At 58.8% G+C, this 26216-nt stretch overlaps 10 protein-coding genes across 10 annotated transcripts; 4 read left to right on the forward strand and 6 right to left on the reverse strand.

The window, feature by feature from the left end:
• The first annotated feature begins 1231 nt into the window (after positions 1-1231).
• On the forward strand, positions 1232-3726 carry C8Q71DRAFT_736072 (uncharacterized protein). The gene is made up of 12 exons (XM_047922528.1): positions 1232-1358; positions 1410-1692; positions 1762-1796; positions 1857-2017; positions 2139-2202; positions 2281-2384; positions 2445-2530; positions 2655-2803; positions 2854-2869; positions 2926-2974; positions 3038-3069; positions 3128-3726. Exons 2-12 carry the CDS (start codon positions 1670-1672, stop codon positions 3327-3329), a joined length of 921 nt encoding a protein of 306 aa, XP_047784191.1. The 5' UTR covers positions 1232-1358; positions 1410-1669; the 3' UTR covers positions 3330-3726.
• Positions 3599-5346, reverse strand: C8Q71DRAFT_853635 (uncharacterized protein; the record flags this gene model as incomplete). The annotated part of the gene is made up of 2 exons (XM_047926962.1): positions 3599-3815; positions 3875-5346. 2 exons carry the CDS (start codon positions 5344-5346, stop codon positions 3599-3601), a joined length of 1689 nt encoding a protein of 562 aa, XP_047784192.1.
• Positions 5347-5376: 30 nt separating this feature from the next.
• On the forward strand, positions 5377-8451 carry C8Q71DRAFT_828141 (outer membrane protein Iml2/Tetratricopeptide repeat protein 39; the record flags this gene model as incomplete). The annotated part of the gene is made up of 17 exons (XM_047926322.1): positions 5377-5604; positions 5655-5827; positions 5893-5937; positions 5987-6007; positions 6073-6392; positions 6458-6464; positions 6522-6563; positions 6623-6724; positions 6856-6954; positions 7015-7060; positions 7114-7218; positions 7275-7398; positions 7466-7591; positions 7641-7724; positions 7780-7791; positions 7838-8211; positions 8251-8451. The coding sequence occupies exons 1-17, from the start codon at positions 5428-5430 to the stop codon at positions 8449-8451; spliced, it is 2058 nt and encodes a 685-aa protein (XP_047784193.1). The 5' UTR covers positions 5377-5427.
• A 299-nt stretch (positions 8452-8750) lies between these two features.
• Positions 8751-10166, reverse strand: C8Q71DRAFT_237074 (uncharacterized protein). Its single transcript, XM_047917202.1, has 3 exons — positions 9905-10166; positions 9521-9852; positions 8751-9466 (listed from the first exon to the last, which is right to left on the reverse strand). Exons 1-3 carry the CDS (start codon positions 10084-10086, stop codon positions 8787-8789), a joined length of 1194 nt encoding a protein of 397 aa, XP_047784194.1. The 5' UTR covers positions 10087-10166; the 3' UTR covers positions 8751-8786.
• Positions 10167-10652: 486 nt separating this feature from the next.
• On the reverse strand, positions 10653-12470 carry C8Q71DRAFT_736098 (Scd6-like Sm domain-containing protein). The gene is made up of 5 exons (XM_047922529.1): positions 12410-12470; positions 12262-12356; positions 12182-12209; positions 11867-12002; positions 10653-11687 (listed from the first exon to the last, which is right to left on the reverse strand). The coding sequence occupies exons 1-5, from the start codon at positions 12427-12429 to the stop codon at positions 10896-10898; spliced, it is 1071 nt and encodes a 356-aa protein (XP_047784195.1). The 5' UTR covers positions 12430-12470; the 3' UTR covers positions 10653-10895.
• A 238-nt stretch (positions 12471-12708) lies between these two features.
• On the forward strand, positions 12709-16237 carry C8Q71DRAFT_853639 (uncharacterized protein; the record flags this gene model as incomplete). The annotated part of the gene is made up of 10 exons (XM_047926963.1): positions 12709-12725; positions 12785-12822; positions 12873-12928; positions 12987-13151; positions 13206-13272; positions 13330-13378; positions 13429-13971; positions 14032-14055; positions 14107-14815; positions 14876-16237. The coding sequence occupies 10 exons, from the start codon at positions 12709-12711 to the stop codon at positions 16235-16237; spliced, it is 3030 nt and encodes a 1009-aa protein (XP_047784196.1).
• Positions 16238-16367: 130 nt separating this feature from the next.
• C8Q71DRAFT_853640 (uncharacterized protein) lies at positions 16368-18619 on the reverse strand (the record flags this gene model as incomplete). The annotated part of the gene is made up of 3 exons (XM_047926964.1): positions 16368-18325; positions 18378-18442; positions 18504-18619. 3 exons carry the CDS (start codon positions 18617-18619, stop codon positions 16368-16370), a joined length of 2139 nt encoding a protein of 712 aa, XP_047784197.1.
• A 119-nt stretch (positions 18620-18738) lies between these two features.
• C8Q71DRAFT_237136 (oligomeric complex COG6) lies at positions 18739-22371 on the reverse strand. The gene is made up of 11 exons (XM_047917204.1): positions 21956-22371; positions 21186-21316; positions 20933-21130; positions 20694-20861; positions 20321-20642; positions 20126-20262; positions 19991-20066; positions 19583-19936; positions 19441-19509; positions 19051-19382; positions 18739-18995 (listed from the first exon to the last, which is right to left on the reverse strand). Exons 1-10 carry the CDS (start codon positions 22364-22366, stop codon positions 19077-19079), a joined length of 2172 nt encoding a protein of 723 aa, XP_047784198.1. The 5' UTR covers positions 22367-22371; the 3' UTR covers positions 18739-18995; positions 19051-19076.
• A 10-nt stretch (positions 22372-22381) lies between these two features.
• On the forward strand, positions 22382-23410 carry C8Q71DRAFT_828154 (cytochrome oxidase complex assembly protein 1-domain-containing protein; the record flags this gene model as incomplete). Its single annotated transcript, XM_047926323.1, has 5 exons — positions 22382-22802; positions 22856-23074; positions 23126-23180; positions 23236-23295; positions 23349-23410. Exons 1-5 carry the CDS (start codon positions 22581-22583, stop codon positions 23408-23410), a joined length of 618 nt encoding a protein of 205 aa, XP_047784199.1. The 5' UTR covers positions 22382-22580.
• Positions 23411-23650: 240 nt separating this feature from the next.
• C8Q71DRAFT_698983 (mitochondrial pyruvate dehydrogenase E1 component beta subunit) lies at positions 23651-25224 on the reverse strand (the record flags this gene model as incomplete). The annotated part of the gene is made up of 7 exons (XM_047920047.1): positions 23651-23839; positions 23896-24025; positions 24088-24206; positions 24262-24390; positions 24449-24787; positions 24852-25118; positions 25174-25224. The coding sequence occupies 7 exons, from the start codon at positions 25222-25224 to the stop codon at positions 23651-23653; spliced, it is 1224 nt and encodes a 407-aa protein (XP_047784200.1).
• Between the last annotated feature and the right edge of the window lie 992 nt (positions 25225-26216).

The raw sequence follows: 26216 nt of genomic DNA on the forward strand, positions 1-26216 counted from the left end.
TGCGTAACAACATTGTGACAAGACTGCTACTAAATGGTCTGTCTCAACCTTTCTTGTCCACTGCTGTATGGTGTTCCTGACCCGGAATTACAGGTGCTGTGTACTTCATGTACGTGAGACGCACCTCCGAGTCCAACAACGGGCACTTTCACTCATGACGCGATGTAGAGTGCACTTTGTGCTGAACATTCTCGATGCTGTCCTAACCGTAACAGGGGTACGTGCTCTGAAGTCGTCTTCACTCGAGCCACTGGATGTCGAGTCGTTGATACTACACTATCTGTACAGACTTTCAATTCCAGCTATATATTCAATCAGATGTGAGTAGTGATCATCGTCTGTGATAAGTTAGCGGCCTGCGCCATGTCACTGATTCTAATTCTGCTTCGAGATTCACGCCTCTCATCCTTTCGCATTTCTTCCTCAGCATCCGTGAGGCTCACTATGCAAGAAACCGGCAACTATCGTCACCGAGTCAAATCTCGGACCCAAGTCTTGGAGGCACGCAACCTCTGGAGGACCAAGAGGCACTGTCTGAGGGCATCAAAGTGAACTGGGGTACACTGTCTACAGAGGGAGATTATGAGCGAGGTGTCGAGGACATTGAAGCGCGGTAATGCCACGGACGACGGGATACTACAACAACTGTACAATATAGTGAACTTGAAAGTGCGTTCCCAAGTTTCCTTCAGGCCTGGTCTTGGGTATTACAATGGCACTCAATACAAACGGCCATTCGAATCACTCGTCAATTTCCGGAGCCGTAGTGCTCCCTCGAGTCAACTTTGGCCATCAACTCTGCACAATCGTTCTTCAAGTTATTGTCTACAGTAGCAGCGCCGTGGCTCCATGAGCTGCCGCAGTGTGATGCAGCTCGTCCAGATTTGCTTCGTTGATCCTGTCGCATTTCGTCGAGCCGAGCATCCGCAAAGTGCACTATGCTGATGGAAAGAGTCCATTCACAGTCAGGTGGGCGCAGACTCGGGTTGGAAATCCACGCACCGCTCTGACGATCGGACTGTAGAAATTCCAATGGGAACACTTGATCAGTGATACCTCAGTGGGTGCTTCGAGGTGCTTGGTGGGGACAATAGCATTAGCAAGAACTCGCCGTCCAAGAATGTTCCAAGGACTCACCCTGGATTACACGTATATGCTGGGACCGCTGCAAATTTAAGCTCAAGCTCTGAGTTCAATGAAATTCGGCCTCGTGCCACAGGTCCACACGGGCGCGAACCTTACCGCGACCATGAAACGCCTGGGCAAGTTCTCGGTTTCATCATCGAGTTGAACTGACACTGCCTACCGCTGTGTCAAGCTATGCAGATCCGGCGAGCCATGTCGACGTCGAACTGCAGGTATTTGCCCCGACATGCATGGAGGTTCTGAATCTTACCTGTCCTATTTAGTAGGAGGCCAGCGGCGGTCTAGTTTGAATTGAAAGAACTTGGATTCAAGGCACCCGTGGTCGGAAGCACTGCCCGTGGGGTCGATGGTGGCCCGTCAGTGGAAGGTGGCCGACGCCTTCCACACATCCAATGCATCCTGCTCTTCGCTCGTCGTGCTTCTGTCTCTTGCATGGGAAGCTGTGGTCGGTCGCCTACCCCCAGCGGTCCTCTAGCTTTACGTCTTCACACCCGCCTTCCCCTGAGCCCGTCTCACAGCCCGCATGGACCATGTTGTATTTCTGGCGTACGTACTCGCCATGAACGTTTGGGCCACGCCACTGACCAGTTTGGACAATGAACGCCCCGATCACAGTGTGACCACGAATCGCTGTGCCGTTGCTGCAGCAGGTACGTCCGAGTCTCCGTCCTGCCGTGCAGCCGCTATGGTGACCGAAACATTTTTGCCAGCACTGTATCTCTACGATACCCTCCTGACGGTCTCCGACAGCATCGAGCTGATATGGCAGCGAAAAATCTCTGGGGCGAGCATGCTCTACATCGTGAACCGTTATATTATGGTTCCGTACCTGGTCTTGGAGCTGGTAGCCCTCGACGAGGAGGACTGCGAGGTCAGTACTTTGGCAGTAATTCCTTGAGCGAGCAGACAAGCTCACATGCTACGTCATCGCACATCGCAGAGGTACGACCACGGCCCCATCACGTTCGTTTCCATGGCTCAGTCTGCATCCCAGTGCATACGCCATGTTGCACATCGTGAACGCCATCACCTGCATCCTCTTGATCGTCTGCGGAGGCGAGTGCTCACCTACGCACCTCCGGCGAACGCCACGTACTGACTGACGGCTTACCCCATCCGACGACGCCGTCACAGTACTCTCTGCCATCCGCGTCTACGCGCTCGAGCACTGCGTCTCCGACTGGAAGCTCCCCGCGCTGGTGTCCTCCCTGGTTCTGTTCCAGTTCGGCACGAGCATCGTGAGCACCGCCGCTGCCATGGGGCAGACCCCGGACTTACAGTACTGCTGCGGGCTACAGTACACTTACTCACGGACGACGCCGGAAGCCTTGCCTCCGCCCCTGTACTGTGCCATGCACAGCACAGTCCCAGCCGGCCTTGATGACGCGTAAGTGCCCCACAAACGCTGTGAAGAGATCCCTACGCATGCTCCGTGGCTGACTGCGTGATCACAGACGTGAGCTACATCACCCCGGGGGGCTGAGAGTTACTCACGGTATGTCTATGTCCGCAGTGAAGATCCTCACGAGGATATTCAACATCATCCACGACGCGCTTATCCTCTTCCTGACCTGGTACAGGACCAGGGGCGGGCTGCTCGACCTCGCGAGGCGGACCGAGGAAGGGGATAGCGTCGTCACGAGACTGTTGCTGAACGGTTAGTCGGCCTGTCCTCACACTACAACTCACTGTCTGACTCTCTCAAAGGCGCCATCTACTTCATGTCGGTGGTGTTGACACTCGTATGATACTTCGGATCCTGTTGATCTTGCATTGTAGAGTGCACCTGTTCCTCAACCTCGCCGACGCCGTCTTGACCGTCACGATGGTGAGCCGATCCCTCAGTCATACTGACCATCATTCTGCGTATGTCCTGACCCGAAAGTCGCAGATCTTCGAAAGCACTTCGATCTTCAACGCCATGTCAGTACCCTGCCACGTCCTACAGGTTATAGACTCACGTTCTCCGCACTACTGGCAGTTTCACGCCGCTCATCCTCTCCCATTTCTTCTTGAGCATCCGCAAGGCGCAGTACGCCAACGAGGGAGGATACGCCGAAGAAAGCAAAGTGTCCGCTCTTGAATTCGCTTCCTTCGAAGCCGACGACGACAATTGCGCGAGAAGTGCATCACGCGAGAGTGAGGAGGATTGGGACTTGGCCTCGGAGCCTACAGTTATCTGAGCGCTTCAGTTGGTAGTGTCTCGAGACGGAGCAAGACGAGACGTCAGCGGTATGGCATAGCAGCCACATACATGCGAGCTGCACATCCCCGATACACGGTGCACGCACATGGGAAGAACGTCAATATGCGCGGGTATACGTCCATTGCACATCACCCAGCCCGAATGAATATACGCTACATCGTCAGAGCCAGACAGCCATCGAAAGCATCCTTCACAAGCATCAGTCCGTCATCAACACAAGTCCCCTTACCTCGCCCGCACGGCCTGCTATCGCAGGATCAGCCGCGTGTTCCCTCTACTCGCACGCGCCCTTCCCCGCGCCGTCGCGCTCGCGCTCGAGCCGTGGCGACCGAGCGAGAGCCCGAGCCCGAGCCCGAGCCCGTCACGCAACTGCGCGCGCCGGAGCTCCTCGTCGATCCGCCACGTCCCGCGGACGAAGCCCTCGAGGTCGAGCGAGCCCATACCCGCGGGGTCGCAGTCCGACCTACTCGGCGTCCCGCATAAATGAACGCAGCGCGTAGAATGTAAGGGAGGGCGACGCACCATATCGCCTTGAGCGTCCTCCGCTCGAGCTTCGAGCGCACCCATATCTTGCGCACCGTCTCCCCGTCCAGACGCTCCTCGCTCTCCTGCTCCGTCGCTGCGGGCTCGGGGTTCGTCAGCAGGTCCACTGACAGCCCACGCCAGCCCGCAGCCTTGCGCGCACGCGCGCCGGGCGGCGGCGAGGCGATGTCCTTCCTGACGGCGTTCTGCGCGTAGAGGTTCCGTGCGAAGAGGGTCTCGTATCGCCGACGGGCGGCCGGCGGGACGGGGGCTGCGCGCGTGAGCTGGGAGAGAATCGGGGAGGGCAGCGGGCTGGGCACTGTGGCGGACTTGGTGGTTGGCTTGAGTGTGGCGAGGGAGGAGCTGCTTGGGCCGAGGTGCGAGCTGGAAGAGGAGGGCGAGGTGCTGAGGCTGAAGACGGAGGCACGGTCGGAGAAAGAGAGGGACGTGGAGGTGCCAGAGGCGGACGAGCCCGTGGATGCGCGCGAGGACGGGGGGCGGGGCGGCGGGGGTGGCGGCGGCTTTGTGGTTGCGGCGCGCGGTGGAGGGGAGGGTTTTGCGGAGGGCGGGCGGGGAGAGGACCCGAGCGATTTGGGCGTGACGTTGGGACTGACAGAGGGCGGGCGTTGGGGGAGTTTTGGTGGCTCTGAGGGCGGTCGGCGGGGGAGCTCGGGCGCGGTGGAACACACGGAGAGGTGCTCAAAGGATTCTGCCATACTCACGGTGTCTGAGGGAGATGGGGCGACATTGCTCGGCGTCGAGGGCGAGCCGGGGTCTCCGCCATCGGAGGACAGAGAGACAGAGTGGAAGGAAGAGATCGAGGAGGCAGGGGCGTGGCGGGAGGGAGAGGCAGGGATGGCCAGGCCCAGGCTGAGCGCGGGCGGGTACGAGTGATCTGCAGAGAGCGAAGCCCGCGACGGCGGCGGTCTGCGCGGCGGGGGTGCAGGGGGCGAGCGAGACGCTGCAGCCGAGGTGGATGCAGAGGACGCGGAGACGGAGCGGAGGGATGTGTAGGACGGCGTGCGGGGAGGGAGGGGCGGAGCGGGGCGGGCAGAGGGCGGGGACTCGAGGTGGATGAGGGGCGCAGCGACGTGGCGGGGACTGGCGACGGGGGCGGTGGAGCGGGGCCTGGCGGGGAGGGCGGGCGTGGGCGGGCTGTTGCGGGGGCCGTCGTCGAGGACCCAGTCGTGCAGGTCGATGAGCGATGTTTTGCGGCCGAGGGCGGGCGGCGACGGCGACGGCGAGTGGACGATGGGGTCGAAGCGGGCGGCGGCGTCGGGCGACAGGGGCCGGGTGTGGCTGCGGGCGGCGGGGCTGCTTGCGAGGGCCTCGAAGGCGGAGATCCGCGCGTGGACGTCGCTCATGTCGGTGGCGGGCGTCTGCCGCTCGCCCGCTGCTGCCTCTCCGCCGCCCCAGGAGTCCGCCGGCGTCCACCGGGCATCGCCGAGGCGGGCGGCGTGACGCGCTCCCATGCCAGACGCGCCTACTTACGCGTCGCCCCTGTGGCTGATGCGCGTCCGGCCGCCCACCCTGCCATCTCTCTCCCGACCACCATGGCCTCCGCAGACGACGGCACCCAGCAGCAGCTCACCGACGCCACCCGCGGCTTCGACGACCTCTTCCAGAACGAGCTCGACAATGCCCGCAAGATATTCGTAGACTCGGACAGCCCCTTCCACCAGCTCGGCCTCGGTGTGTGCGCCTTTCTCGAGGCCGCACTCGGCATGGAGGTCAGTTGCGCAGACTCCATTCACTGCCCGTATCTCTGACCTCCTCGCAGACAGCGCTCCTCGCCGAAGCCCAGCGCTGTCTCTCGCTCTCGGAGGCAGGCTCCAAGAAGCAGCTCAAGGCATCCAAGTACGCGAAGCGCACCACCCAATTCCCTCCGGGCACAGAATGGGAACTGCTCAACTCCGACGCCGTCATCCTCCTTGGTCTGAACCATGCCCTCAGGTCTGTCCCATGAACCGCTGTAGCCGCGTTCCTCTGACAGACCGTTACCATGCCGCTGTCTACAGTGAGTCCTACATGGGGTACCTGCAATGTCTGTACTCCCTCAACAGGTCAAGAGCCCTCTCCCTCCTTGCCGAGCCCTATCTGACCGTCCCACAGTGCCCACTCCAAGTTCACAAAGTGCGTCGGCAGCCCTCGTCCCCCGGGCGCGCCCCATTCCTCACGCTCACGCAACCGCCCCACAGACTCTACAAGACCGTCTACCCGCACGGGCTCGACGCCTACGCGACGCCCGCCACGTCGCCCCCGCGGAGCAACACGCCCTCCGTCGCATCCTCCGCGGCGTCGTCCACGCTGAGCGTCGCGAGCACCAGCACCACCACGCCCTCGGCGCCCGCGAGCATCCTCTCCCGGCGCTCCGGCTTCTTCAGCCGGTTTACGGGCGGCGCGAGCGCGTCGACGCCGTCGAGCCTCAGCCCGAGCATGACGTCGCTCTCCCTCGAGACCCGCGTCCACGCCGAGCGCGGCTCCGTCGACGAGCTCATCCTCTCGGGGACTGCATTCGGTGCGTGACCCACTCCTTCCGTCTCACCCCGGGGAAGGCTCAGCATGGACGACGGCGCTGTACAGGATATGGGTGAGCGCCAGATGAGCGGTCGTGCGCCCGTATAGCCTCGCTGATCCCTCCACGCAGGCTGTTCAACCTTGTTTTCTCCCTGCTACCCGCCAAGATCCGGTGCGTGCGCTGCCACTCCGATGCGCCGGTGTCTCATCCGCCCTGTAATGATCCTACAGAGGAGTGGTGGGCTTCCTCGGGTTCACGAGCGATCGCAAGCTCGCTCTCCAAGCGCTCGCCGTCTCCGCGAACCACACCGACGTCCATGGTGTCTTCGCCGGGTACGTCCGCACGCCCTTCTCCCCCTGTACCCGCACGTCCGCATATACGGCGTGCGGGTGCTCCTTCGAATATAGGGTGAGGCTCGCTGACGGACGCGCCGGCTCGGCCTTCGCGGCTCCGAACTATCCAGGCTGGCGCTTATGACGTACCACGGCGTCGTCCTCCTGCTCTCGGGGTACCAGGTGGATGAACAGCACATCCTCCGACAGTACGGTGCGATCGTGGACAAGTATGTGCTACGCGCTGCTTGAGCTGGCGCGCTGGGAGGGTGCTCACCTGCGGTGACTAGGCTCTCATCCAGGTATCCCGAAGGCTCGCTGTGGATCCTCAATAGGGTGCGTGAGGAGTGGCATCGAGGGGAACCCTTCATTGAATGCCATGTGTGCAGGCGAAGATCCTACGGATGTCCTATGACACCCAGGGTGCGATCAAGGTCCTCCAGGACGGGCTCAAGCCCGAGCGTCCGCATACTTTTGCCCAGGCTGACGGTCTTGTGAGTCCAGAACCCTAATTCCCAACCGCGGATTGACCCACTGACGCCTGCTAAAGTTGATCTTCGAGCTGGCGTGGACGTTGCTCTCGCAGCGGCGCTACCAAGAGGCGGCGGACACGTTCATCGACATGACCAAGGTCAATAGCTGGAGTCATGGGACGTACTACTTTATCGCTGCTGGTGCGTCCCACTACCTGCTCTCCTGACTATGAGGTGGAAGAACGCGTGGTGACACGGCGGCGGGCAGGCTGCCATGTATCGTTAGGTAACCTCGACAAGGCGAAGGAGCTGCTTGAGCAGATCCCCGCCTTGCTGGACAAGAAGAAGATTGGCGGGAAGGATCTGCCTACGGAGGTGTTCATCAAGAAGAAGCGTGCGTACAATGGCTCGATCTGAGGGCACGGCTAACCGTGTTGCTGCAGTGGCTTTCTACAAGGAAAAGGCAGCACGGCTCATGGGATCGGAGGACGACTACGTATCGGTCATGAAGATCAGTCCTGCAGAGGGTGAGACTACTAGCCCTGCGGCGAAATTCAGTACTCACTATCCATTGATCTGCAGAGCTCGCAATCTGTATGTTCCACCTTGATCCTTGCCACCGGTCACTGATCTCCCTTAGTCTGGAACACGCACTCACGGATCCCGCATGACATCGCGCTCGCGCACATCACCGAGCTCAGCGCATTCACGCCCCCGCCGACCATCCCGAGTCCCCTCATCCCCTCGGCCACAGCGGCCACGCCGTCTACAGCGACAACGGCGCTGCCCACGTCCGCGCCCCCCGACCTCGACACGCCCGACGAGCTCGCGATCCGCGCGCTCCTCCTCGGGATCACGCACCGCACCGCAGGCTCGTACGGCCCCGCCCGCGCGTTCCTCGCCGACGCGCACGCGCAGCACGCACAGGTGAAGGTGAGCACGTGGGTCGCGGGCGTCGCGCTCTTCGAGCTCGCGGTGCTCGCGCTCAAGGAGGCGCAGGCGCGCACGGAGGGCGTGCCCGGCGTCGATGCGGCGCACGCGGACGTGCGCAAGGAGGAGCTGGGCGAGGCGGAGAAGCGGGGCGTCTGGGAGGGCGCGATGAAGGAGGCGGAGGGAGGGCTCGAGAAGGCGCTTGCGCTTGCGACGCAGCAGGTCGACCTGAGCTCGAGGCTGGATAGCCGGATCGCGATGCTGAGGGATGAGATCGCGTTGAAGAGGGAGATGCTGGCTGCTAACGCCGCCGCGAGTGCATAGGCTACGATGGGTTGGGGGGGCCTATGGATGGCATTGCATGGACTATTACTCTTGCATACATGGACAGGCACCACCTCATGGATTTATCTAGAGTTACTGTACGATCCACGTCTGTGATGTGTCGTGATTTCAGTCGTGGCTGCATAATTGATTTATTCATTCAGTCTTATTGGGACAGACTTTTTGACAGCGTAGGATGTTACGCGAGCTTCATGATGAGAAGGAACTTGGAAGGAACACTCAAGAACGACCAATTGATCTAATCGCAGTCATTCAACGAATTATTGGATCACTGACAGGAGATAGCATGAAGCCTGCTACACGTAGGATCTTCACTATGACTTCCGCTTCGTCGGAATCCTCTTCTTCGCTGCCTTGACCTCCTGCTCGAACCGACTTCTCTTCCTAACCCTCGGCCCATCATCGCCCAGATCATCCACATCGTCCGACCTCGCCCTCGAGCGCACAAGCACACTCTGCTTCTTGCCCCTCTGCCGCAGCTCTTCGTACCCATCGCCAACGGCGCCCCTACTGCTTCTCCCCACCGATCTGAGAATGTCGCCGAACTCATCCTCGAAACCGCCACCCCGCCCACGCCTGCTCGACGCAGCGCCCGAGCCTCCCAGCGCGATGTCCGTCTCGTCCATCTTCCTTTTGCGCGCGTCCTTCTTCTTCATCACCAGCCGCGTCATGTTCTCCTCCTCGAATTCGGTCATGCGCTGCAGCTCTCGCGCCCGCGCGGACATGAGCGCAGGCGTGGAGCCGAGGCCGGAGGTCGACTCCATGTACGGCTTGGACGGGTCGAGGTGCGCGAGCGTGGAGAGCGCGCTGGGCACGGGGAGCCGGCGCGACTTGTCTTTCTCGGCGCGCGGCTCGGTGTAGGGCATGGGCGCGAGCTTGGGAGGACGATAAATCCCGCCACGCTCTTGGCCGCCTTCGCGGACTTCGCCCTCGTCTTCTGACTCGGACTCTTGGTCCATGAGGGCTTGAGGGTTGGGCCTGAACGCGAGAGGGTCTGCAGGACGTCTAGTCAGCATACCACTCGTAAGCAGATGTAGGGCGATCTTACCGTTGGCTGCGTTATCGGCAGAAGGTGCCTCCTCGGCGATGCGCACCAACTTCTCGATCTGGTATTTCATACGACCCTCTAATACCTTGATCTTCTCCAGGACGACACGGGCCTCGATGACCGAGTCAACACGGTCGCCTGCTCCCGATCCCCGTGCCTCGCGCTCAGGTGCTGCGAAGGGCATTGTAGGCTGTGTCCTCTCATTCAATGAATCTCCCGCAGCACGTCGCGAAGAGATGAGTGCGAGTGACTGGAGGTAGGACAACATCGAGTGGTGCTTGAGGGATAGCAGCGAGATGCCGTTTTTCGTGTCAAGTTGAGACGCTGTGTGCCTATGAGTCCACGGTCAGTCTACGCGATGCAAGCGAGGCGCGAAGGACGAACTTCTCCTGGAGGGACTTGATGGTCTCCCTGACCGACGCGAGCCCGTTTTCAATGTCGTTTACTACTTCGCAGAACTCCTGCACCTGCGCATCCGTGTTGCTCTCAGTTGTAAATGTGTCATTGTCGTCGTGGACAGAGGCCATGATAGCAAGTTGTTGGTGTACTCCTGTATCGGTCATCATGTTAGCTCGCTCGGGCCCATATCCGAATAAGGCAGTAAAATGGATCAGTTAACGGTTTTCTAGGCCGCCGTCCTCGCAAGGACGAAGTGCATGACATCGTAGTATGTCTCAGAGCCCAGTGCGTTTCATCCCTCAATGACCCCAAATGCAACACTGCTTACCTATATCAGAAGTTTCTGTGTCTTCCTAGGTCCTCCTCCGCGAGGTCGCCGGTGAGGCTGAGCAGGAGTGGTGGCGGGAGGTGTGTGGTGAGCCATCTTGCGAGTGACGGTGAGCGCTGAATGCTCCCATCATTAAGTTTGCATTGTTCCCACGCTTCGTGCATCCCAAGATGGAAGGTGTCGTTGTTGGGAATATCAGTCCGTCTCCCCGCTGCGTTGGCTCAACTCCTCCAGACCTTCGCATGTAGAGCTACCACCACAGAGTGTGATGTCGTCGCAACGAGCCACACCACACAGAGGATGTTAGTTTGTCAATGTTGATGATGTCAATGAAAATGGTGCATCAATCCCTGCTTGCATTCTGATCCAAGTTGCCACCATAATGACTGGGGCCTCATTCATCCATAATAATAGCACCATTCATTATCTAGGGCTTCAGCTCATGTGAGTTCGGAAGCGACTCACGCTAGGGACCAGTGTGGAAATCAGCTGCTCTAGCTGACACAAGTGGATGCACAAAGATGATGTGTCTGCAATACGGCACTGCCAGGAATCGAACAATCACAGAACAAATCACACGAACGACAGGTCCTCAAACACTGCACCAGAGAACCATGCTATCACAAGTCCATGCAAAGCCTACCACGGCTAACGGGCAACGGCAGTAGCAGCCGCGCCTCGCCGGCCCCTTCCTCCACCTCGCCTGCCGTATCCTCCCCAACCGCCGACGTACTGACCAGGCCCCATGAGACCCACCCCGCCAGGCTCACCAAACGTTGCAACGTTCCGCTCCCTCTCCTCTTCTCTCCTGTTCCTCCCGCCTCCCCTGCGACCCCCACGACCGCCCCGCGCGTCTGCCTGAGGCCCGTTGCTCCCCGAAGACAGAGAGTCGAAGAAGGACTTCTGCGGGTTGTACGCGGAATCCTCCGCAGACTTCTCCTCGGCCTTCCCCCCCTCGGCCTCGCCATCGTTCTTCGGCGTCCCCCGCGGCGAGATGGCAGACTTGTCGAACCGCGCGTTCGAGCCCTGGAAGTCGAAGTCCGTCGCAGGCACGCGCAGGTCGCCTGTCTTGTAGTCCTGACCCCGCCCGCCGCGCCGGCCGCCGGAGCGAGGTATGGGCGCACCATTCGCAGTCGCTTGAGAGACGCGTAGGTCACCGAGTGCACGCTCGACCGTCTCCAGGGATGCTGTCGCAGAATGGACAGCGCTGTTGCGCGGGCCGCGGCTGCCCGCCGCTTGCCCGCTCTGCGGAGACGGCCCTGCAGGTGACGTACCGTTCGCCTGGGGAACAGACGGTTGCGTCGATGGTTGCCGGACCGGATATGGTGGTTGCCTTCCGGGCTGTGGTTGTTGTTGTTGGGGGACCTGGGCTGCGGACTGGGGAGAGTAGGGTTGTTGGTAAGGAGTGGGGTATCCGTTGTTCAGCATCGGGGCAGAGGCCTAAACCGACATCAGCAAAATGTTTATGATGCATGATGCATATAAGAATGGCAAGTCAGAAGGAAGGCAACGGGTTATCCACACGATTTATGCGCTCTCGGTTACTTGAGCACGAAGCTCACATCCGTCAATGTTTTCATCATTGTTGTGATGTTCAGGAATAAGGGGTCAGGACTCACCCCGAGGACAGCAGGGTCATCATGGACGTTTCGCCGTGGCTGCGGTTCATCCACTGCAAGATCCTTCACTTCCGAGGCACGGAAGATGATGTATTGGTAGGGCTCTTGCACGGGTGGAATAAACTGTTCTGGCGGCCTAGGAGACGAGACACGTCAGCATATTGCAGAACAAGTGGCACCTTGAAAGAACGAGTCAGAAGGAAGGCAGCGGAATCCACACGATGGTTATGCGCTCTCGGATCGTCGAGCTATGCTCATTGACATCCGCAATACTTCATCACAAGGCATGGAAACCAGATAGAGACCGACACTGACCGCCGCGACTCTGTCCCCATCGAGAACACTGATGCACACACCATCAGCGCTGGGAACGCAGCGTGCAGAACATGACGCACCATTGGAGAGTTGGATGGTCGACGCGGCCGGGTCGATGCCCGCTAGGATGCCCCGGTATCGTACATCTGAGTGAGAAATAAGAGAAATAGGCTTTCTGTGCCGTGTAGCATCAGCAACTGCGTGGGAGGCTATGGAGAGGGTGCGAACCCGATGAAGCTGGAGGCCATGGTAGAGCGAGTATGGGGACGTGGGCAGGGTTCAAAATTGCGCGCGTCGAGCAGCCTGATGCGGCCGTATACGCGTGGGCGGTGTCTGCCGGGGCGGTCTCCAGGTGGCCGGAAGGGGAAGCGAGGTCCGTGGGAGGCCGCTCACTGATGCAGTGGGAGCGCCGGGGGAGGCGAGAGGTGTGGTCGACGAAGGCGTGAAACCGCGAGCGAGGGCCGCCATCTCCGGACTCTCTGTGCCCAGCGTCAACAGCCTTTGTTCCTCTACCATATTATACCCCCATGTCGCTCGCAAAGCTGTAAGTCCCTCGTCGCCGCCGCTCTGCCCGCGAACCGAGTACTCACCTGGCGTCTCCAGAACACTACGGCCTCCTCCGAATATTGACTTCGTCCAGGGTACGTCTGATTTTCCGGGCTTCTGACGCGCACCCTCACCACCGGCCCAGGCTACCCCGGCATCCCACCTGGCGGCGCTGACCGTCCACAGGCTGCAGTCAAGGGCGTAAGCACACGTCTACCCTGTAGAACACACCACTGGTTGACACCCCGTGTACTTGCAGGCGATTGAGGTCCGCGTCGGTGGCCAGGGAGTGAAGGCCAAGTGGGTCCGCATCGAGCTCAAGAAGGTCGAGGTGCTGCCCGGCGGGAACACATTCTACGACTATGTCGGCCAGAGCCCCATCAACGTATGGCAAGCAAGCGAAGAGTACGGCACGTTGCATACGGTGCGCGCGCCTCACCACCTATACCCGCGACGCTATTGCTGACCCTTGTTACAGCAAGACTTTCCTTTCTACATCCGGATACCAGAATCTATACCCCCCAGTATCGCGCTTGAAAAAGGCGGTGAGTTGCCCAGACCCAACTCGCGCGTCAAACCGTCGGTTAACGCGTCAACATCAGCTGGCATAAGGTACGAACTGATTGCAGCAGTGTGTTTGAAGGGCAAGAGGTACGCGGTCTGCCAGCGGCATGCTGTTTATGTCTAACCTACGGGCGCAGGGGCCTGCTGCGGCGCGACAAGCCGACGATCACGACTGCTTCATCGACGATCATTATTGACAAGCATGAATTGCATTCGACATGGCCCATCTACCAGCAACCAGAGACACGCAACCATACGCAAGGCGACGTGACTCTCATCGTGGAGCGCACTCGTACGTGTTTTGGTCCTGGCGACCGTGTCACAGTCAGTGCGACCGTAAAAGCGGACAACATGTACAAGGACACTCTTCGGGGCTTCGAATTCACACTCCGAGAGACGACTGTCTTTCGCGGAGGCCCGCAGAGCACTGGCAAGAAGGGTGCGCCAGTCATCAAGGTAGTGCACATTGCGGAGCAGAGGGTACCTCTGAATGCTGCGCTCTTTGGCGGGATGCAGCACAAGGCGGACCTATTCGTCACGATCCCCACCCAGCACACGTCCACAACTCTCAACACCGCGAGGCACATCGACATTACCTATCACCTTGTCGTGAAAGCTCTCATGGCTACTACGTCGCACGTCTCACTTGACCTCCCGATAGTCGTGTCGAACTGGCCAAAGTGCGTACACAACACAGGAGTCTCGCGTTGAGCATTACTGACCGACATATGCGCCCACAGACCTGTATCGATTGAGGCCATGAGGTAAGTTTCGTCAAGGACACTTTCATTGCGTGAAACTGACGCATTGTCTAGGCGTATCGGCCTAGCGCCCAATGTCTCCTCTCCCCATGGCAATCCCAGCTCTGTCCCCTCGACGACCTCATCCTCGTCCTCGCCACCACTCATCGGCCAGCCCATCATGAAGAACCAGGGGCGGCCGTCTACCGCCCAGAGTGCCAACTCCCAAGTCGACGTCGTCATCGGACGTCCGTCCGTCGGGCAGTACAACACCGCGCCGGCAGAGCGGTCGAACGGGACTGCGGGTGCCGGCAAGCCCGACGAGTTTGGTGTCAAAGCCAAAGCGATGAATGACCAGGAGTCGAGCGTCAGCCCGCCGGAACGTTCTGGGACGCATGCCGCACAGACGATTGGGGGCACGCCGGGCCTGGGCGCCTCGAGCTCGGGGTCGGGCCCAGGGAGGATTGCGCCGTATGCGAGCGATACGACTGCCTTCGTGCGTCCGCGTGCCGGCAGCGCGAGGGTGACCAGTCAGAGATTGACTGTGACGAATCTGAATGAGGCGGAGCTCGCAGAGCATAGGGCGGCGGAGAGGGCTGCTAATGCTAGTCGCGCTCAGGGCAGTGGGTCCAGCGGTTCTCGTCCGTCGACTGCACCGACGCAGAATGCATCGCGCCGATGGATGACTGCCGAGGAGGAAAAGACAAAGCTGTACAAGACGGCTGTCGCGAACGTCGAGAGGGTCCAGGGCGTGCCCGTGCCTCGTCCACTCAGTCCTGTCGGAGTAAGTCTGATTTCGCGTCCATGGACTGTCACCCTGATTGACACGTCAAAGTCTGTACAGCAGTCATCAGCGCCGTCTACGCCTCCGCCTGATGCTGTCAGCATGCCAGTCCCGGCTCCCGCAACTCAGAGGCCCAATAAACGATGGCTCACGGCCGAGGAAGAGAAGGCCAGGCTCTTCGAGAGTGCGCAAGCAGCTGTCGCCCGCGCCCAGGGTCTCGATGGCTCCATCACAAGCTCACCGCCAGAATCTCTCCACGGCAGGAGCGACTCAATTACCTCCAACTCACCCATGTCTTCGCAGCAGGCGAGAGCCCAAGAGCCCACGGCGGGCCCTGCGCCTCGCACGCCTCCGCCGGCACAAGGCAGCTCAGGAGGATACCGTTCCTCGCCGCAGACGCCTCCGTCTGCTCGCGGCCGCATGCCTACCTATCTAACCGCAGACGAGGAAAAGGCCGCCATGCGCCGCTTCTACGAGGCCAAAGCTGCCGTAGACCGCACGCAGGAGGTAGCGTTCGGCGTATCACCTTCGACACCTGCATCCGGGCCGATGCCCTACGACGCTCTCTATCCTTCAAAGCCAGCGTCTCCACCGACGGTCGGTGGCTCACCCCCTCCTTTTGCTTCATCTGCTTCATCTTCACAACCTGCTTATTTATCGGAGAAAGAACGACTGCGACGCGACTACGAAGCTCGAGATGCAGCGGCGATGGCGTCCCCACCGCCTGCACCCCCACCACACAGCATGCCCCCTCCAATGAGTGCGGTAGGGTCTCCTGCGTACCAGCCCCCGGCACCCGTGACGACCATTCCACCGCCTGCTGCAGCGATGTCGAGCGCCGCTGCTGAAAAGGAAATGTTGCGGCGCAGGTTTGAGGCTCAGGATACAGCCGTGTATGGGTCTAACGGACCACCCGCACCACCACCACGCTCCGGTTCATTCAGTGCTAGTTCACGAGCCTTGCCAGCCTCATCTCGGTCGCCTCCTGTTCCGCCCGTCAGTGCAGGCTCTCGTCCGCTGACCGCAGCAGAAGAGAAGGCCCGCCTCAAGGCGATGTACGAAGCCGAGGATCGTGTAGCGAAGCCTCCGAACGGCGTAATCTCACATCCTGCTTCCTCTGTGACCCCTCTGGCCAACGGCGCGGCACACTATGCAGCACCAGTCGCTCCGCCACCACCACCGCCTCTAGCCCCAAAACCGCCAAAGGAATACATACAGGAAACCCAAGAGGAAGATATGCGTACACACGCCCGGCTACAAGCTATCGACAAAGAAATATCCGCGACCGCACCTCTGAAAACTGAAGTCATCCTGTCCTCCTTCAGCGCCGATCTAGTTGACGCGAGTGGGAACCCGATGCCGCCGCCTGGTCCGCCTCCGCCAATTGCTCAGCCCACGAGCATGCCTGTCGAAATCGAGTAATGGATTATATTACGTACTGCGCTCGTGTTCCCGCTAGCTACGCACTCTCCTTTCCTCTCACGGTTCTAGGATACACTAGGTCGGTACAGATACAAGTACAGTCTAATACAGTAACGGTAATGACACATATTTATCGCTTACGCTTCGTCTTCGGGCCCGCTGGTGTGAGATCGACCGTGTTCGAGGCAGGTAATGACAAACCCGCCATATCCGACTTGCGCTTCTGCGGGACAGGCGCAACGTCAGGGGAATGAGGCATAGGAGAAGCCGTGTCCGAAACTTCGTCCAGGAACGCCGCGAGTTGTTCCGTCGATGCGTCACCGACGGTGGTACCGTCGATCTGGGTCGCAGGGTCGAAGCGGTCCGTGACATCCGAATAGTCAACACTTGAGTCGCCGGTTGGACCCATCCCGTTCAGCAGCGACTCGAGGAAGAGGTCCGACGATGAATCGTGATGATGATGGTCGTAGTCGTTGAGGAGAGGGGGGTCGTGCGGTATACCGTTCGCTCGAATGCCGTTCTGCTGTACGCCATTTGCGTTCGGATGAATAGCGCCTACGCCGTTCATGTATGGAACACCGCCCTGGCGAACCTGCAGCTCCCGCTCTTGGTTCTGGGCGAGCAGGGACTGCGGGTCCATGCCCAAATCCTGGATCAGCGAATTCAGGCTCGTCTGCAAAACGTCCATGTCCGCCTCGATATCCATGGCATCCCCGTACGACTTCTGCAGACGCGTAGCGTCGTCCAACAACGGCTCCAGCGAGGGGCCGTCGTCGTGAGCGGGGATGGATTGGCTGAGCAGCGGCAGCGTCGAGGGAGGGATTGGGGTCGCGACGGGTAGCTCTGTGCGGTAGCGGTTGTAATCGTACGGAGCAGGAGTGTAGGGTGTCAACTGAGCGGAGGACTGCTGCGGAGGGGCGAAGTTGGCGTCAGGCGGCCCCACAGGGTAACCCTGCTGCGTAGCAAGGGCTTGCATCAAGCGCTGCATCTGCTGGGGATTGTTGAGGACCTGTTGGATCGCTGTCTGCCAGGCGGTTTCCGGATGAACGGACCCCGCGGTATTCGGCGCGAACGCGGCCAACGTCGATGGCGACAAAGTGGATTCGGGAGGGACGCCACGGGGTGTGGGAGTGGACCGTGCTGGGACGTCTGTCGCGGAACCGTGATTGGAAGTGCTGCTGGTGTTTGTCCTCGACAATACCTCTGTAGGCTGAGTCGGTCGGTTGGCGAATCCTGACGGTGTCGTTTCCATGATGTTAGGGGAGAATGTTTCTGAGGGGGCGGTGGAAGGAGTTGGAGACATCAACGGAGACTCGACAGAAGACACCTGGCCTGCATGGCGTTGGATTTCGTACACGAGTTGATGTAGGAGGTCGTATGGGAACTTACCAGCAAGCGGCAGTGTTGCGCCCTCCTGCGGGTGCACATACATATCCTCGTCGTCGTCAGCGACATCGATAACCTCAACAGCCTTCGCTCCTTTGCCACCCCTGCCATCACCGATCAGGAGTCTCTGTCGCGCGAGAGAAGCGACGCTAGGAGAATGACCGGTGTCGTTTTTGTGGTTCAGCGAATCCGTCGAGTGGCCGAACACTCCGGCCAAGAACTTCAGAATGCGATTAATCGTATCCTGATGCTTGTCGTGCCTCTGCCTCGCAAGCGTCGCCTCCTCCCACAGCATCTCGTTGGACTTCTTCAACGCGTTGAGTTCTGCCGAGATAGCCTGTTGATGACGCTTGATGACGGCAATCCCGTTGACTATGTTATTGATGTCCAGGACTTGCCCAGGCGAGGCGGCGTGAGATGCAGATGTACTGGCGGCCTCTGTGGCATCGCCGTCCTCCGCGCTGGTGTTCGTCGGCTGCTTCTTGCGCTGGATGAGGCAGAGCAAGTCGGGCTGTCCGCGATGGAAATGTGGGTGCTCAAAGTTCCATGGTTCGGTGTCGGTGTCACTCTTGAGGACGCCCTGCTGGAGGTGGGGGATCTTGTGGAAGCCGTACATGTTGAGCTGCCGGACAAAGGACGTAAACTTCTGGTGCTTGAACCAACGACCGAGCACCTCGCGTGCAAAGCGCTCGTGGTTGAGAACTAATGCGCGCATTATGGCATCCATAGGTGACATCAGTCTGAGTGAACGTACCGTAGAAAGAGTCGCCATTCTCCGACCAGCGAATCAGCTCGTCGTTCCTAGGGTCATTGACTATCCTGCAAGACAGAGCCGGAAAGATGAGTATTATCACACAAAGAGAATGAGAAGTGTGCGCACTCGTAGAGTTTCTGCAGAAACGGAGGCACGACCTGCCGCGCGGCCCTGCTGAGATGGGAGGACTCGCTGCGGATGGGGTCGGGGCGGGCGAGGGCGACCTGCTGGTCATGGGACATGGCTGTAGAAGTACAGCTGGAATCGTGTCTCTCACAGCGAACGGAGGATGAAGCAAGAGGAAAAGAGCCTGAGGAAGCGATAGTAGCCACCGGCGAGGACATGCCCGCCACAGACAAACACGCCACAACGGCGCCTCAGAGTTCTGCCACACACATGCCACACACGCTTGGAGAGTTAGTGCGCGCCCTGCACTCGGCCCCCAGCGCGGACGGCCAGACAGCCTACGTACCGGAGTCCAATCGATTGCAAGTTCGCTAAAAGCTCCTATTAGCCTCAACTTAGCCCGCTGACGTAGACACCGCCTGCATCCTTGCCAATTCCTCGCCGTCTCCCCGGAAATGTCTCCCACACCAGTGCGCGCGCCGTGTCCCGGTACTTCTCGCTCAGCCTCAGCAGGCCTCAGCCAGCCTTCTTACGCCAGTCCACGCACCGACTCTCGCCTGCCCAGCCTTGGCCCTAGTCCTGGAGCCCGAATATTTGCCAGAGCAGGTGCACTTGTCCGAACGGCCGCTCGCTCCCTAACAACGTCGCCGCTGCCTCGTACCTGTTCTCCGGCCGGCGCACCTCCTCGCAGATGTGCTGATACGCCTCCGCCAAGCGCTGCAATGCCGCTTGATGCACCCGTGACGCCAGAGTCTGCAGTGTCAGTTGCGACAACCGCGGCGACTCGACGACACCCGGTCCGGACAGCCAACGAGAGAACTCGCGCAGCGCTGTCTGCAGCCGTGAGGTCTGAGCCGCTGGGATGCGCGACAGGGGTTCCTATGGGACAACATGACCTCATCAGCATGGCGTATACCGGGTCGCTGGCGCAACATACACTTGGTTGACGACCCTCAATCGCAGCGACCACGTCATGAAGCCCAGCCTCCTTGAGAAGGTTCCTATACTGATCCGGTTGAAGCCCGACAATAGGAAGCGCAGGTCAGCCTGATAACTGAAATAGCAACGCAGATACCCACGTGTTCTTCAGTCAACTGCAGCACTTTGGTCTCAATGAGACCTTGTATGACGCCTTGCTTCTCTGCGGTGAATCGGAACGGCTCGATGACGCCTTGTAGATACGCCAACGTGTTCAAGACGAAGACAGACTTGTCCCAAGTTGGTCGATGTTTCCTCTTCTCTTCCGACGAAGTCAGACACGTTTCGATCGCGGGGTCGACCATTTTGTCCAAAATATCCCTGAACCCTGCGGCCAGCTGTTCCTCGGTCTCGTCCCCAAGCAATGACGAATCGTATACAACCATGATTTCGCGCAGCACTTGGGCATGATCGAGGATGATCAGGTGCGGCGTAAGGCTGGTATCGTCCAGGTCCTGCATATAGGTGTAAACCGGTTGACTCCGACACACCGGCGGCATTGCACTCACAGGCGGAACACGGAGAAGCGACCGGCCTTGGCTGTCAACTGAGTCAAAGAATACCTCGAATGCCATATCCGTCATTCTGCACGCGCAGGTGGTCAGAACAACAATGTACGTCATAGGACATGCTATGGGACTTACTCTTTCAAGGCCTTGGACAAAATCGCTTCTTCTCCGATGGTTCGCTGCATCGTTTGCATATAGAATTGCAATAGGTTGGCAATCTTGTACGACGTGATGCTGCTCTCCTGTGAGCGCACGGTCTGCTGTACCCTGACCTATACGTCGAGTCGTCATTTCGGGGACGAAAGCTTCATGACCCAAGAATATACGAACCTTCAACGGTGTACACAGCTTCCCCACCGCCGCATCCATGAGTTCGCTCATCCATTCTTCCTCCACACTAGCAGCGAATCTCCGGATACTACCGACCATACGCTTGTCCCCGCGCACATCGAAGAGGCTCTCGAGGAACTCTCTTTCCGCCGCGATGGCCTGGTGCACCCACGCAAGCATGTCGCCAACGTATCGGAGCGGGTCATGCGCATGCATCTCAATCGGCCGTGGCAACCCGCCAGGCCCTCCGCGGGTAAGAGCATTGGTGAAAGCGGTGAGGAGCGTATCTTGCCTCGTATGCGACAAGTACGTGAGAGCCTCGCTGCGTCATGTTCAGTCATCGCGACAAAAAAACCACCGCGTCTGGACATACGTCAACAGTTCAGGGCGCTCGCGAAGCCTACGCACGGCCTCCCGCATAGAAGGCCCGACTTCGAGCTGAGCATCCCGCCCCATTTGTCGGAACTGAAAGCAGCACCAGCGAAATATCTTCTGATACGCTTGCTCCAAGTAGCTGGATGTGGCAGACAGGATATCTACCCTGGGTACGCCAAACGGCCGGTCGATCATTTCAGAAATCTTCCTGAAGGAGGACGAATCGGCGAGACGCACCCCGCGGGCGTCGGCCCATCTTCGCCTGTCATCAGCACACGACAATCGTCTCGGATTTTCTCCGCCTTGTCCATGGCTCGGAAGAAGCGCTTGTCGACCGGGACATCTCTTGATGTCAGCGCCTCCTTCTCTTCTTCGTCCAGCGTAAACCGGCCCAAAAGCAGCGAAACGATAGACTGGCGCGTCGTGATGACTTGCCTGTAGTCGTATGAGGAAATTTCCACACCCGCATGAAAACGTAGGCTGTACTGACCTTTCTTCCCGCAGACTTCCGGCTCGATCGAGCAGGGACTTGCATGCGTCATTGGTCTCATCCAGTTGTGTCTGCGCCTCATCACAGCGCACACGCATAGCGCTCAGATGTTCTTGCAGGGTGTCTAGTTGCTATGATGATGAGCATGAGCGTCCCGTACGATGCAGTATGCGAGAGCACATGCATATCAGAGGGCAGGGGTGGGGCAATCGTCCGACAGCCGAAGACAGCCTTTGTAGACTATGCGCGGCTAAGTAAATTCGAATAGTCTCTCTCAGAATCATCTCGAATGTAGTCCAGACATAGCTTGGACATGCCAGGTGGGAGAATCGCAGCCCATGCGCCGCCTAGCCCCACCATCAGCAGGCTTGAGATGTTCTGAAAGACACTCATGTATTCCATCATCTTCGGTTCGCATTTGGTCCATGAAAAGTGCGAGCCTGATTCGTAGACACACTGTGGGTACTGAACAACGTGCGCACTTGTCTTGACACCTTGGCCTGAATGCAGATCAACACACAGAAGCATCAAGAATGTACGCTTGAAGTGGCGAGCTAAGATCAGACCACCGTTCATCCTCTCGAGCCTCAGGCTCTGCGCATCCGGAGAGGAATTCGCACGGTTTGGGCCAGAGCGCGAATGAAGCTAGCACTTGCCGCTTGGAAAGCATGGGGTCGTATAGTCAAGGTACGCGGCTCGAGAAGTTGAGACGCAAATGTAGGCATACACAGCCAAACTACGAGCCGGAAGCAACAATATTTGCAACATACCTTGTCCACCTCCCCGAACGCTTTCAAAAACTTCCGACTTGACTCTGCTAGCCTGCTTTCGACATCGCGCCTGAGGTTCCTCCTCGCTCGCGCAGCGATATCCCCCGGAATAGGTTCTGCTATGCGGACGCCGTTGGTCGCTGGCCTAGATAAACCGTTGGGTGCATCTCCGTCCTCAAGACCATCCAGTTGAGCATCGTCGCCGTCCCTGCTCACGTCCCTGCTCTTTGCAGGCGGGTATGCGAATGACGAAGGAGCATATAGCTCGGAGAGGGTCTGGAGCGCCTCCCGTGTAGCAGCGTCGTCAAAGTTCGCGCCGAGTGCCTTGTAGAGTCGTAGAGCAATGGGGTTCTGTGGCTGAGGAGAGGCGGTCGAGGTGTGCCGGGAGGGAGACACGGTGACTGCACTCATCGTGCGGCAAGGTGCAGGCGCCCGTCGCCGCGACGCGTCGTGGATGCGCGTGACGCGTTTCCGGCGTCCACAGGCGTCCACTTCGACGTGCTCCTGCATAGACTTGCTCATGACTTGAGATCTTCAGGCCTCCTATCTATCTGCTAGGCACCGAATTGATAGCTGGCTTGACTGAGACCTCTGGCGACAAGAGTCTGCAAGTCTTGCTTCCGACATGACCTCGGTATCTCAGGCTGTCACAGCCGCCCTCGCCCGGCGATGTTTCGCCAGCCACAGGGCTACCTTCACGAAGAGTTGTGCGCGCACATACGCATCCACGTCCGACTTTCCCAAGCCACCGCCTCCGAAGGACCTGCCTCCCCCAGAGTCCTTCACCGAAGCCTCGAAGCCCAGGCAATACTACAAGCGGCCGGAGCGAGACCTCCCTCCATTAGAGGTATGCTACAAATCTACACTACAATCATGCATACTGAGCAGCCATGCATCCAGAGAAAATGGCCCATCATCCTCGCATTCTCAACAGTAGGAGTGGGCGCTTGGGCGGCGTTCCTGGCATGGAGTGAGAACCAGGAGAAGTTCTCGAGCTCGGTCATGCGTCAGATCATGGAGACCGTCCGCGAGAGCCCTGAGCTCAGGGAGGTCTTTGGAGAGGCGATGCGTCCCGAGCCTGTGTGGTGGCTGAACGGAGATCCTTGGGTCAACGGCTCGGTACGTGCTACGCTCAGTATACTGGACGGTCGCTCTTGATATTCGGTGTAGATTCGTCTTATGCAAGGCATGGTCGACCTGAGCTTTAGGTTGAAAGGTCACAAGCGTACGTTCTCTCCTGTTCTTCTGCTGACTACTGAGGAAGCCTACGATTATACCAGGCGCCGGCACGCTATACTTTACAAGCATACGGAAAGCAAAGGGTGAACCCTTCACAATACGTGAGTACACCTGGCCCACGAATTACAAACTAGTCCACTGAGAAGCATCCTAGTGCGATTCAAAGTCATAGCAGATGACGGGACAGTTGTCAATGTACCGGCGAGTCGCTTATAGCATGCAATGAAATGATTCGGAGAGCCGATCCTACCTCGCGCAATCGAGCTTGATAGTCTGGCCTCAAAGGGCCTCAATAGTAGTAGGCAATGCCTCGCTAGCCAAAGTGACATGCAAAAAGGGCTATCACTAGCACAGGGCATCTATATTACTGTACCATAATAACGACAACATAACGACGACCAGCCCAAATCACCTCCACCAATGTGGCGATCAGTAGTAGTGAATCTGCCGTCGCGGTCAGTGGACCACACAGCAGGAACACGAATCGTTGACGCTTACCTCCTCCCGCTCGCGACCGCGCATGAACGAAGGCTCGGTACCCTTGACGTAGATGTCGGTCCACAGCTTGTCCTCTTCCGGGAGGGGCGAGGCCTTAGCCTCCTCGACGGCAGCGTCGACATCCGCCTTCGCCTGCTTGTCGATTTTCTGCCAACATGTGTTCAATCTTGTGCATCGTCAAGGTGAAATATTCCTCTACTAACCTTCATCTCCTCCTCGGACGCAAGACCCCACTCCTCAATGTAGCGCTGCAGACCACGGATGGGATCGTGCGTGCTGCGCATACGCTGGACCTCGTCACGGCTACGGTAGGTCGTTCCGGGGTCGGACATCCTGTTGGCAAACGCAACATATGATGAGTTTCCCATTCACCCAGATGGATGAGCGGCACGTACGAGTGACCGCCGTAACGGTAGGTAACGAACTCCAAGAGAATGGGACCGTTGCCGTTCACGACCCAGTCCTTGGTGTGCTGGACGGCCTTCATCACCGCGAGGACATCCATACCATTGCACTGCGATCCAACGCATCAGACGAGGAGATTCGTTCAATAGCCCAATCGGACCAACCTGGATACCCGGGATCAGGTCGCCACGAGTGTAGTACTGGGTGTTGGACGAGCTTCGCTCCGCGGAGGTACCCATACCGTACTTGTTGTTCTCGCAAACGAACACACACGGCAGGTTCCACAGCTTGGCCTACAGTCACATTTCCACGTCAGTAATCACCAGAAGAACAACGAGTAAATCAACGCACCATATTGTACGACTCGAACACCTGGCCCTGGTTGCTCGCACCGTCACCGTACATGGCATACGTAGCGACGGGCTTCTCCATGTACTTCGCGGCGAACGCCAATCCCGCACCGAGCGGAACCTGCGCGCCGACGATACCGTGTCCACCCTGGAACGACTCCGTGAAGACGTGCATAGAACCACCCTTGCCCTTCGAGATACCGCACTGGCGACCGAGCAGCTCGCCAAGGAGACCGACGATGCTGGCGCCCCGCAGCACCGCGAAAGGATGTGTACGGTAGGAAGAGATGATGTTGTCATCGGGTGTCAGGGAGTTGGCCATGCCGACTGATACGGCTTCCTGTCATACCGTATCAAGACGCGAGTGTAAGCACCCAACACTACGCGCAGAGTGCAAGGCAAACCTGGCCAATGGCAAGATGGCAGAAACCACGGATGAGCTTCTGCTTGTAGAGAGCGTCCGCGGCCTGCTCCATGCGACGGATGACTGCCATCTCCCTGTAAATCTTGAGGAGCGAGTCCTTTGTGACGGTCAGGTCAAGAGAGGGGGTGTCAGTTTTGGAGCTTCGGAAAGACTCTTCGTGGAGCTTGACCGCGAAAGGCTCGGAGTGCGACGCATCGTCCTGCAGCGTGGTCGAGTCCGCTGCTGTCTGGAGGGTGCGGGCGAAAGGCTGGGAGACGCGATTGTCAGTGAATGCCCACCGACGCTACAGAAAAGGGGCTGACGATTGTACGCGCACGGGCGATGCCAGTCCGTAACCGTGCAAGGGAGGCCATGGTGGAGGAGGAGAAGGAGATGGTGGTCGTGTCGCTGGCAGAGGCAGATGGGCAGGACGCGGGACGCGTGCCGAGGCGCGCTTCGGGTAAAATCGTCACGCCACCTTGCACTCTCAGTCGATCCATGGCCGCCGTGCTCAAACCACTCCCACAGAGCTGAGAAAAATGTGCAAGCACACTGCAAGCAGTCAATATTCATTGTCAATCATGATTCAGCGAGGCACCCCCTCTCGAACTCAAGTGCTTATGTCAGACCAGACTTATGCTCTTGCCCAGCTCTTGCCAGTCGTATACCGTGCCACTGCCAGCACCAACCAGTAACGTTAACGTGGCCTGGCTCAGTCTCAGTCTCCTGATCTACTCAAATAGGATCATTACATGGCATACATCTTGAGGGCGATACCCGATACCCATTCGCTCCTGCAAGCAAGCCCAAAACAATGTCCCGAGATCGCGTGCACGGCTGTGGGACCCGAAGTCCAAGAACACTTGTAACGCCAGCGTTCATAGTATTGCTGTACCGTGGCCGTGCGGCCGGATGGAATTGCAACGGACAGACGTACAGTAATCTACTCGTTCCGTGACACAGAGGGGCTCGCTACAGGTGCCAATTACGCTGAACCATCAACAGTAGGTCAGCTATGCTTCCCGCCGAGTAGGGTGTTATGAAACTTACAGTGACAGCACGGGGACTCCGTAGATAAACAGATGCAGCGAGTGCAATGGAGGCAAGACTGGCGATGAAAAGCTGAGTGAATATCTGATACAGCAGCTGCGTGTTGCAGGAGCGACCCGAAGTGTTGAATGTAATGAGATGGAAGACTGTGCTTCCAAGTAATAAGAAAGGTCGAAAGAGAGGTCGACAGTGAAAGGTGCTTCAAGGAAACTACTTGGACCGGCCAAGGCTGGTTCGTTGTTAGCCATGCCAGGCCATGCCTAGTATCATGTACCCCTGCAAACGGTAGGGTCTGTGAACACCGAAAGATGGACGC

The sequence above is a fragment of the Rhodofomes roseus genome, assembly GCF_022264815.1.
Source record: "Rhodofomes roseus strain CIRM-BRFM 1785 chromosome Unknown C8Q71scaffold_2, whole genome shotgun sequence".
Lineage (NCBI taxonomy): Eukaryota > Fungi > Basidiomycota > Agaricomycetes > Polyporales > Fomitopsidaceae > Rhodofomes > Rhodofomes roseus.

Excerpts from the sequence above, each read along its gene's own strand:
- C8Q71DRAFT_736072 (XM_047922528.1), top strand. The coding sequence starts at position 1,670 with ATGGACCATGTTGTATTTCTGGC. Across the intron at positions 2,531-2,654 it reads GTCCCAGCCGGCCTTGATGA|CGCAGTGAAGATCCTCACGA; the intron begins CGCGTAAGTGCC and ends TATGTCTATGTC. Across the intron at positions 3,070-3,127 it reads ACTTCGATCTTCAACGCCAT|TTTCACGCCGCTCATCCTCT; the intron begins GTCAGTACCCTG and ends CACTACTGGCAG.
- C8Q71DRAFT_736098 (XM_047922529.1), bottom strand. The coding sequence starts at position 12,429 with ATGGCCTCCAGCTTCATCGG. Across the intron at positions 12,357-12,409 it reads ATGGCCTCCAGCTTCATCGG|AAAGCCTATTTCTCTTATTT; the intron begins GTTCGCACCCTC and ends TACACGGCACAG. Across the intron at positions 11,688-11,866 it reads ATGACCCTGCTGTCCTCGGG|GCCTCTGCCCCGATGCTGAA; the intron begins GTGAGTCCTGAC and ends ATGTCGGTTTAG.
- C8Q71DRAFT_237074 (XM_047917202.1), bottom strand. The coding sequence starts at position 10,086 with ATGATGACCGATACAGGAGTACACCAACAACTTGCTATCATGGCCTCT. Across the intron at positions 9,853-9,904 it reads ATCAAGTCCCTCCAGGAGAA|GCACACAGCGTCTCAACTTG; the intron begins GTTCGTCCTTCG and ends GTGGACTCATAG. Across the intron at positions 9,467-9,520 it reads TGCCGATAACGCAGCCAACG|ACCCTCTCGCGTTCAGGCCC; the intron begins GTAAGATCGCCC and ends GACGTCCTGCAG.
- C8Q71DRAFT_237136 (XM_047917204.1), bottom strand. The coding sequence starts at position 22,366 with ATGAGTGCAGTCACCGTGTCTCCCTCCCGGCACACCTCGACCGCCTCT. Across the intron at positions 20,862-20,932 it reads GATGGGCCGACGCCCGCGGG|GGTAGATATCCTGTCTGCCA; the intron begins GTGCGTCTCGCC and ends TGGCGTACCCAG. Across the intron at positions 19,510-19,582 it reads TGCAGTTGACTGAAGAACAC|TATAGGAACCTTCTCAAGGA; the intron begins GTGGGTATCTGC and ends CAACCGGATCAG.